General features: G+C 38.5%; 1 protein-coding gene across 1 annotated transcript; it reads left to right on the top strand.

Annotated features, from left to right (window-relative positions):
• The first annotated feature begins 4,359 nt into the window (after positions 1-4,359).
• Positions 4,360-7,571, top strand: LOC307005652 (V-set and immunoglobulin domain-containing protein 8-like). Its single transcript, XM_079626020.1, has 7 exons — positions 4,360-4,474; positions 5,124-5,453; positions 5,538-5,858; positions 6,635-6,694; positions 6,771-6,962; positions 7,377-7,424; positions 7,512-7,571. The coding sequence occupies exons 1-7, from the start codon at positions 4,402-4,404 to the stop codon at positions 7,553-7,555; spliced, it is 1,068 nt and encodes a 355-aa protein (XP_079482146.1). The 5' UTR covers positions 4,360-4,401; the 3' UTR covers positions 7,556-7,571.
• Positions 7,572-11,042: the final 3,471 nt, after the last annotated feature.

Below are 11,042 nucleotides of genomic sequence, written 5' to 3'. Positions count from 1 at the left end.
AATGACATTTACCGGTATTAATTGGTTTGTTCTTTGTTTACCAGCACATGATATACTGTTGTTAACTTCAGTTTAGTGTATAATATTGAAGCAGATTTATATAAAATATATGTATAACTGATATTTCCTACCGTCCTATAATCCTGTAGTGGACATTATCTTTGGTATTTCTTGATACCAAGCTGCCTTTTCTCATCTATATCTACTGTACTTTATGCACACCACGTCTGATTCACATGAATGGAAAACCACTACAATGCCTTGTATATCTAATAATAATTGTATGTACATGAATTTTGTATATATTTGTAATAGAATTTGCATCAAGCACTGATCAAATCAAAGGTTTGTATTTTTCCCGAAGCAAAACCTTTTCTATCAAAAATAAATTCAGTACTTTAATATTTCCTCTCCATTGTATTTTTTTTTTAATGGTGTGCTCTGTGCTCAGTTGTACTTGTATTTTGTACATACTGTGGGCGGCTAATGCATGTCATGATAGATGTATGGTACAATTGAGCATCAGATACTGGATTTTCAAAATGTCTTTGTCCTTATCCGCCTTATTTTTAGTGTAAGAGAGTGCAGGGCCATTTGCAAATTGAATTTGTCTGGCTTCCGGTGTAATCCATTTATTTTACCTGCACAAAAAATGTGTGTTGTTCTGCTTTGTATTGTAAAACGGTATTAGTTATGTTATCATAATCATAAACATAAACAATGGTTTGTAGTGAAAATATTGTATATTGGATACAAAATTGTATCCAAGTGGTAATACTGCTACTGGTCTTCTTGGCGCTGCGTCTTGTTGATGACGCTATGGGGAGCGCCATCACAGTAACTGGTGTCTGAGGCATGTGGACACACACCAATGTTCAATGACGGATAGCAGTCCATGCAGCCACAACTGGCGGACCCGTGAATATTAAAAGGGAGCCTGGCAAGGCTGCCCATAAGGGGGGATAAAGCGGAACGTTTTCTGGAGCGCTTTTCAGCCGCTAGGGGGCCCCATGCAGTCCAGCAATAATTATATTCATCTTAAATATAAGCAAAGGTTACCATATTTTATTTTGAACCAAAATAGCACCATTAGTTGTTGAAAGTGAGAAAAAAATGCATTTTATTTAATGTTGCTTGAGTATAATGTAGCCTGTGTCATAATGAAACACCCCGCCTTTCCTGAAAATGGTCTGAGTAGTTATTTTTTGTACATAATGTCGCGAGCAGGCGGGGGCTCCGTGAGCGCTGAGCGAGCAGGTACGAGTAGTGAGTTGTCGTCGAAAAAGATGGATAAAGCAAAAAAGCAGGCGGGGGCTAAAAATAGAAAAAGAAAGAGGGAAAAGGAGATGGCATGTCAATTGATGCGACAGTAGCTAAATGCGTGGATGGTGAAAGGCAACAGGTAGGATTTAAAGTGAGACGTCTAGGCATATAGGCTACTGGCCATCGGGACTACCCAATGCTTTTTGGGCCGATACATCTCATGTGTGTTTTGTTTTTGTCTTAACGGCCCATAAAACTCCTACATTCGTTTTGTTTTGTTTTGCTTAATCGGCGGCGCTGGGTTAGTGCCGGTGTATTGGTCAAAAAAAGTTTGACCAATAGTTTTTTTTCTGAAACACCAGCCCGAAACACGTAGATCAGCGGCCCATTGGTTCTTTTCTTGATGGTCACTGGGCTGGCCCAATCACATCTTTAATGTGAAGTATAGAAATATACTCTTTCAAGTATAGAAATTAGTAGGCTACAAAACTAATTATGAAAGTTTCCTTTATTTTTCAGTGCATTTGTTTTACAATATGGCTATTACTATCATGGGATTAATATTATAACTATTATTATGTAGGCTGGTGTAATGTAGACTGAATATGGGTTGGAGTTTTATAATTTTGAACTCTCAAAGTGCACCAGGCTGATGAATTTAACATTAAAAAGCACAAAAAACTCTCACTCGTTCCTACTCACTTATTACATGGCACACTTATTTATTTATTTATTTAAGGGCACTGGGTAGTGGGTACCCTTCTGACACTTGGTAGTTGCGCCCCTGAGTCTCTCTCAGTTAAATGTATGTGTTAATGTAGGATAGAGAGAGAGAGAAAGAGAGCACACGCATGATATGAGTAGCCTAGCAGATTTGGGGAAGGTCCATTCACTGGATCTTTTCAGGGATTCCAGTCATTTCTGTGGGCGGGCCTGGAGGCTGGTGGTGCGTTCAAGTCCTCCTGAGAAGTTCGTGCTTACGAGGTGGGAAGTCGTGTTTACGACGGCAGGTGTGTTCAGATCACTTTCATCAGAGTAAGAATGGCGGTGTATACTTTCTCTTAATTACACAAAAATACTAGCCTGGGTTTCCCCATACTGTCTTTGCGCAGCGCGATTTTATTCACGCTGAAAGGCAGTCTGGATACCATGGACCAGATTTTCACCTCATCTAGGGAACCAATCACAGAACGGGGAGGGAGCAGCAAGACGATGACGATATCTATGCAACACAACTAAGCAGTTTGTTTATATCCATATATACCTTCGACCCTCATGTTTATCTTGCACAAACGGCAATAGTCGCTGAACGTCATTGTTTACACAAAAATATCTTACCCATCGTCATCTTCCTTGTCTAATTTCTGTCGCTCTACATACGTCATCTGGTATAATGGAAACAATTGGCTATAAGCTACGTACAGTCGCATTTGATAGACATTCTTAGCACCCAATAAACGGCTCCGGGCATTCGTAAACCACGCCTCAAATACGAGAAAATGCACATGTGGTTCCCAGACCCAAGTCTCAACGAGAATTGGGTCTGGCGTTAGCCAGGCTACAAAAATACAGCAAGGTTCTTAAACTCTAGCTCTAGAAAATGAAGAACAAAGATTATAAGGTGTGCTTTTTTTATGTTTTTAGTTAATTTACCAAGCCACTGTCAACTTTATCGTTACGCTTACTGCGCTGTAAATAGAAAAGCCTGACAATATCACAGCTAAATACTTGAAGCAAAGCCGTTGAAAAACATATTTCATATTTAACGGCTCTGCTTGGAAGTATTGTGGTATTCCGCCATGTTTTTCAAGGTTGCATCCTATGTGACTTGTGGAAAAAGTTGCATACTATCCCCTACAAGCCAGTATGCACAGGCCTTTGGGCAAAACCTTACTCCTTGTCTCTGTGGGACAGGTCTCAGCCTAAATCTCAGAGCAGAGCTGTAAAGGGGATAAACAAAATTGTCTTGGCTATTGTCCGGTATCCATTGCTAGTGTCTCTGCAATATTATCTCAGAGGCTCTTACAGAGCAGCCTACTGAAGGGAGCATATAAAGGTCCTAAAAACCTCACAAATCAGTATTTCCACCAGCCTTCTGAGAAAGACCACAGACCAGGAGTAGACAGCTTCTTGTTTCTCTATAATGCACTCCACCTCTACTCATCCCCAGCTACAACCTTCAGAATTGCTACCCATCCAATTTCTCAATTTCTTGAAAATCATTTGTTACGTATCCAAAAAGGTACGTATCCATGTTCTGCGACTCTGTGTCAGTGTTTTGCGACAATGTCAGGCCCTGTCCCAAATGGCACCCTAAACACTCGTGGACTTCCTATGAGTCCGCACTTTCGTGACGTAACGCCGCTTTGACTGCCGGGAAGTACAGTAGTCTGCTGCGGAGTTCGCATCAGTGCGGGCTCAGTAAAAGTGCGCATCGAGGGTGCATATCGACCGCAAAGGGGGCGCTCACGAGCACCCTTCTGAAACCTAAAATGACAAATGGGACGCACGCAGTAGCCATTGTAAGTCCACAAGACAGAATGTGCATATGAGGTGTGCCATTTGGGACAGGGCCTCAGTGGCACATGCCAATGAAGACCTGATGTGTCACTAAGCATAGCGACAGGGGCCACTGGCTTCTGTGCGTCAGATGCCATGTACTTAATGTTAAAACCTTTACTGGAAAAAAAGAACTACTGGAGATTTATCTGCAGTTGTTTTACATTGTAAAAAAATAATAATAATAACTGAATATCCATTTACACCATTCTACAGGCAAGCATACTGTATATCATAAGTTATTATCCACCAAAATGCAGATTCATCATGTGACAACTTCTTTCGCAAATGAGATTGGGGGAGGCATTAGGAATTTTGATTTATTAATTTAATAACAATTTAAAATGTATTAAAATTACTTTATTTGCATATTTACTTTTGAGTTGAAAATATTATTAATTAAAACTATTTAGTCAAATCTTTCAGTTGGGGTGGGCAGGGCCCCCAACAAGCTACGCCCATGATCTGGTCTCTTACTTCTGCATTACATTTAGAGTAACTGAAAATAGCTTTGTGAAAGTGAAGTGATGTGGCCTTTGCTCATACAGAGTTCAGCTGTCCTGCAGTGAGCATCTGTATATGATGGGGAGTTTTCAGCCTGCATATTTCCAACTTCTATATCTTCTAATAGCAGCTTTATTAGAATGCAAAGGTAAGTGTCATTATATGAAGTCAAATTCCTTTAACCAACATACAAACTATATACGCAAAATATCAATGCACTTTGGGTGTGTAAACATGCCGTTATAACATGCATAAGATCAGTGTCAGTTTAAGTGTGTTTTATAGCACTTTTCACAGTGAACATTGTTTCAGAAAAATAATGCAGTATTGGTAATAATTTGGAAATTGCTGTTAAGATTGTATAAATATATGTTACCATTTCCTATTTGAAAGTCGGAAGAAAATCATCTATTTCATAATGTGATTTAACCCCCACTTTCAATTCTTTTACTTCAATGAAAGTTTTTTGCAAAAAAATTAAATAATGACAGATCAAAAGGATAAACAATGCAGATTTATTTTTACAGCCATATTTGATCATTTTTACCAGGGGTGCCAATAATTCTGACCACATACACTGACATTCAAAAGAACCATTTCAGAAAATACTCAGTAGTTCATCGGGTTGTGGATTTCCTTTCTCATTTCGTAAAATGTATTAATACATTTAGAGGTAGAACCACTTGGTAAAAAGTAAATGTATTTATTACTGTAAACGGTGTGGTTTCCATGTCTCAGCTCTCTCAGTACATCTCAGCTTTCTCAGTATGTCTTGTTTTGCTCTTTTTTCCTTTTAGTGGTGACACAGAGACCATGCGAGCAGGTCCATCAGTTGAACATAAACTATGTTCAGGGCGACAATATGTCTATTTCTTGCCTAACCACAACCCACCCGCTGGAGTCTCTGACAGTGAAACTACGCAGAACCGACCCGGTTCAACACATCCTAAAGTATTCAGACAACTCTCCAGCATTAGAGCATCAGAGATGGTCTGTGAGAAATTATGCTGGAAATGTTACACTTTACCTGAAAGACATCAGTTTATCTGATCAAGGTCGTTATGAATGTCAAGTCTACAAAGATTGGGACTGCCTTAATGCAACTCTTTTTAACCTGAGGGTCAAAGGTGAGAATGCCAATTTCTGAAACAAGCAAATAACTGCCAGGAAACCTGTCCTGTTGTGTAATAAATATGTTTCTCTGGTTTCAGAGTGTAAAACTTTGGATTCTGTCCATGCGACTCCAGACTCTTCAGTGTTGCTGCCATGCTCTGAACATCCTCTACAATACAGTTCTGATCAAGTAACTTGGAAAATCTTTCATGGTCACCAACCAACAGAAATAGCCCAATATCGCCCTCCACACAAGCCCTCAAACAGCACAGAGAGAGACGTGAGGCCTCTGTATGAGAGAGCGATAATACTAGGGAATGGATCTCTGCTTATAAGGAATGCAGTAAACACTGATGGATCATGGTATCAGTGCAGAGTGAGTGAAAAAACCTGCTATGAGGTGAAGCTGGTCGTGAAAGGTGTGTTTTCAATGCAATATTTCTAACCCTTTGACAGCCAGTGATTACATTAAAAGATTTTAATTGAAGTTGTGCTATTAGATGTGAGTTGGGTTTTGGGTCAGTCAAAAATATTTTGTATTGATTATGGCAATAAATAGGTTGGTAAAATACTGTGTATAAATATTCTGAGGTTTAGAATACAATTAAGTCATGTTGTGGTGATTATTCTCAGGGTTCTGTCACCTCTGTTCTATTTTTTCCCCGAAACTGAAAGGTTTCTGACACCCCTGTCTGTCTTGTTTCATGTCTGTGTGAGCACACAGCTCTTTGTTTGGTTACGTGTGCCATGTGCTCTTCTATCTTGTAACCCCTTGTTAGTTTGTTGTTCATCTCTCTTATTATTACCTTTCCTATTTAATTTCCCTGTTCTCTTTCCTGTGGCTGTGTGTTTTAAAACTGTTTAGTGTTTTGTTTTACAGTCCTGTTTATTTGGTTGTGGCCTGCGTTTCTCTTCCCCAATGGAGTGGTTTTTGTTCCTGTGTGTGTGCCTTACTCTGCATCTGAGTCCGCACCATTTCTCTGTATTTGCACCTGACAGATTACAGCATGAGTTCAGTGTCTTTGGTAATATAGTGTAATAATTGTGAATGTGTGCATGTTTAAACAAGCTTGTACAAAGATAATGTTTTATATTAGCTGGAAAATGTGGCTTAACATTTGTATTATTGTCTAAATGTGTTCTAAAATGTGATACTTTTCATACTGTAGAAATAATGTTTGTACTTTGATTATAGGTGAAGAGAAGTTTTATTCAGCTGCAACGGAAACACTTTCCACAACATTGTTAGCCACAAGTAAGACAAGCACCTATATGTGTGTGATAAAAATAACCTCATCAAACTGACTGATTTAAGTTTATCCTTTCTCTAGTGATCACAGATGTTTCAACCTTAGCTTACAGTCCTGTTGTCCAGACTGAAGGCAACATTGATGCGAGTGCAGAAGTGACAGCTAATCTGACAGCAGTAGTGATGGTCACAATAATGTCTCTGTGTGTCCTCATAACACTGATCATCTGTATGATTCTTTATTTCACAAAACAGAGAAAATTCAACAGCCAACGTAAGTTTACAACAGGGGTCCTCATGCTAGCTTATTGGTATTAAATATACAGTATGTGGTCCAATCCAATCAGAAACCTCGATCTGCTACACTGAACTTACATTTGTTTATTTTGCTGCTTCTTTCAAATGAGTGAATTCTATTTTTTCTTTCAAATGAGTGAATTCAATTGATGTTATTGCAATTGTAAGATTTGCTGTTACTATCAGAAAGGGAAAGTAACCAATGTAAATGTATTTGATTTTAATATTCTTCTGAGTGTGTTGAAATTCATTTTGAAATACAGCCCATATCATGCTATCATGGTGTTGAGAGCCCTTATGTTGAAAATAAATACTTTCTTGTAACTTTTATGCCAAATCATGATGATAGAAGTTGATCACATGGTAAAGTACTTACTTTTGTATCTTGTAGTTGAATTGAGCTGCTGGTCTTCCGTATCGTATTCTGAAATTTCAGGAGGTAAGTGATATTTATGGTAAATCCTTACAAAATATATACAACAAATGTACTTGATCAAGTGTTTTAATAAAAGTCTTTCTCTTGCAGGGTTTGATGCCCCATTCACTTATTTAGTTGAATTTAACACATGAATCAAGACATTGCAACACATGATGACTGACATCATTTTGTAAACCACATCACAATATGCTAGCTTGCACTGCTATATTATTTTTTTTTATATTTTTCAAACTTTTATTAAAGGAGAACTCCGGTCAATTTTAACATTGAGCTCATTTTTTTGTAAATTTGGAGTGCTGTCAATACAGAGAACAACGACAAAAATCGGTGTTGCCTAGTGCCTACACTGTGTTATCCCCCTTTTACATCTACTGTAGTCAGATTCACTCGTGTTCATTCTGAAGGAATCATCTAACATGGCTGGGCACTTGTAATGACATATCAAAGATGTTAAGAGGCTAAAAGCAGGTTTAAAACGTGCCCCATTGAAGTCAGCATGGGTGCAAATTTTAAAAAGAGGATAACACATAGGCAACACCGATTTTTGTCGTTGTTCTCTGTATTGGCACTCCAAATTTACTAAAAATTTGAGCTCAATGTTAAGATTGACCGGAGTTCTCCTTTAACTCACTTCATAACATGGCCATACATAGATGCAGTATGCACACATCTGCAAATATGCACATGATTCAAAGAATTTTAAAAATGTTTTTGCCAAATGCATTTTTGAACTTTAATTCCAACAGTTGTTGTAAACAAACAGAAGCTTCTGCATGCAAACCAGATGAGATGTATGATTATTTAAATGAATTGCTGTGTTTTAATGTGCTTTTTTCTGGTGTTATTTAAAAAAATTTAGTCATCTTTCACAAATTATATTAAAGGAAAGGGACTGTTACAGGATTATGTATTATTTTTGTCAGTTATACACAAATTTTTTGGGTAATACTCTCAGTGTAATGTTTTATAATATGATTTAATATAACTGCACTTTTTAAGACTTGTGCAGTTTGCCGCTTTTGTAGTGGGTTGGCAGAAAGGAATGTGCTTAAAAATGCACGTGTAGATGTATAGAAGGAAAAAAACACACCATAAAATGTAGTATGGCATTTGTTACATTAAAAACATATATATATATATATATATATATTCTTCTGATTTAAATTGGTATAAATTCATCATTTTCATTTTTATTTATCAGTTCATTGTGTAGAAAATAATGTTTTGTTGTTGTTTATGCTTACTGCCTGTAGAGGGCGCTGAACGCTATTGTTTAAAGGAAATGCGCCACCGGGCGAGTCTATGGTCAGAATCAATTAAATAAATGTCAAAGACTGCAGCCAGTACTCCTGTTTAACAGCGTCTTGTTTTATCATTCTACAGGTGAGCAAAACCGTTTCAGAAATTGGTTAAAACACTGCTTTAAAGACGTGTGTGTTTATTTTTGTTAGATGACTGAGAAGGACTGTTTATTTAAACACATTGATTCAGTATTACTCGGTTATGCATTAACGTTAGTGTTGTAGAGTGAGCTTTTGTAGATTGACCTGTAGGGGGCAATCTAATGTCGTTCGACTTTGGCTTAAGAGTAGCAAAGAAGAACCTGTTAGACACACATGCATTCCACCTGGGCTGTTATCACCTGTACTGCTGGCTTGATGTTTCCTGAGTAAATTTACTTCTTGAACGGATTTGTCTCCTCCAAGTTATTACATTTTGGCGACGAGGATGAAAGTAAGAGAAGAAAACGCCTTGAAGAGAATTCAAGTTTTGGAAGGTGAAGAAGTTTAATCCATACAAGTTGGAGCTTTGGAAAAGAAGATGGCCAACATGGTAGGAACAGTCACAGCATTTGACAGTCAATCTCAGTCTTGGGAAGAATATTGTGAAATCTTGGAGCATTTCTTTGAGGCAAATGAAATTACAGAAGCAGTCAAGCAAAGAGCTATATTGTTGAGCACTGTAGGAAGTCAAACATACAGTCTACTGAGGAATTTACTGAGCCCAGTTAAACCAGGAAAAAAGACATTTGGTGAATTAGTAGAATTGCTTAAAGAGCATTTCAACCCAAAACCTAGTGAAATTGTACAGCGGTTTAAATTCAATTCAAGATCAAGAGAAGAGGGGGAAACTGTACTCGAGTATGTGGCAGTTTTAAGGAAATTGGCTCATGATTGTAACTATGGAGAGAAATTGACAGAAATGCTTCGTGATAGACTGGTATGTGGCATAAATGATGACCGTATTCAACGTAGACTGTTGGCAGAAGCGGATCTAACCTTTGAAAAGGCTTTGAAAGTAGCTCAAGCAATGGAAACGGCCAATAAGGATGTGAAGGATTTGCAAGCTAAACGCTCAGATACATCTATGTCAATGAGAGTGCATAAAACGTCAGTAAAGCAAGAAGAAAGTCAATGCAAAGCATGTTACAGATGTGGAAGTTTGCAACATTTGGCCAATGAGTGCAGATTTGTTTCTGAGAAATGTCACAAATGTGGGAAACAAGGTCACATAATGAAAGTATGCAAATCAAAAAGTTCCACCAGAGACAAAGAATATAAAGAGCCTACGAATATAACATCATCTACAAGCCGGGCAAAGATCATGGAAACGCAGACGCTCTGAGTCGGTTACCATTGCCAACGGAATCGGACATGGAACAGGAGGAAAGAGTCCTGATGCAGGAGAATGCTGACATAACCTTGATTACTTTAGAACAAGTGAGAGGGTGGACGCAAAAAGATCCGGTATTATCCAGGGTGAGAGAAATGGTGCAACGTGGTGGGCATGAATTAATTGGAGCAGAGTTTGATCCTTTTACATTAAGAAAAGATGAATTAAGTGTACAGGATGGTTGTGTGCTCTGGGGGGCCAGAGTCATCATTCCCAGTGCGGGTAGACCAGAAGTCCTGAAACAATTGCATCAGTGCCATCCAGGAGTGTCCAGGATGAAAGCTATGGCTCGAAGTTATGTGTGGTGGCCTAAGTTAGATCAAGATGTTGAAAGGCTGGTTAAAACCTGTCGTCTGTGCCAAGAACATAGGAACGTTCCGGCTGTAGCCCCACTACATCCATGGAACTGGCCAGACAAACCATGGCAAAGATTGCATGTGGATTATGCTGGACCATTCATGGGAAAAATGTTCTTGGTCTTGATTGATGCACATTCAAAATGGATGGACGTGTATCCTGTGAACTCAGCCACATCTGCTGCCACCATTGAATGTTTGCGTACAAGTTTCAGTAACCAGGGACTACCGGAACTTATTGTATCAGATAATGCTACTTGTTTTGTTAGTGCTGAAGTTAAAGAGTTCCTGAACAAAAATGGAGTACAGCATGTTACTTCTGCACCTTATCATGCTTCCAGTAATGGGTTAGTGGAACGGGCTGTACAAATTATTAAAGGCATGCTAAAAAAATGTGTGGAAGGCACGATTGCAACGAAATTGGCCCGAGTGTTATTCAGTTATAGGATTACTCCTCAGACCACCACCGGTCTCTCTCCAGCTGAACTGTTACAAGGACGGAAATTGCGGTGTTCTCTGGACTTTATGCATCCTTATTTAACTAGGAAGATTCAGAAACAACAACAGAAGCAAAAAGCATATCATGATA

This window comes from Phoxinus phoxinus (assembly GCF_949152265.1).
Source record: "Phoxinus phoxinus genome assembly, chromosome: 10".
Classification (NCBI taxonomy): domain Eukaryota; kingdom Metazoa; phylum Chordata; class Actinopteri; order Cypriniformes; family Leuciscidae; genus Phoxinus; species Phoxinus phoxinus.
This window is presented reverse-complemented; position numbering and strand designations above follow the sequence as displayed.

Coding starts and splice junctions, on each gene's coding strand:
- LOC307005652 (XM_079626020.1), top strand. CDS start 4,402: ATGATGGGGAGTTTTCAGCCTGCATATTTCCAACTTCTATATCTTCTA. Junction 5,454..5,537: donor TTTTAACCTGAGGGTCAAAG/GTGAGAATGCCA, acceptor CTCTGGTTTCAG/AGTGTAAAACTTTGGATTCT. Junction 6,695..6,770: donor CACAACATTGTTAGCCACAA/GTAAGACAAGCA, acceptor TCCTTTCTCTAG/TGATCACAGATGTTTCAACC.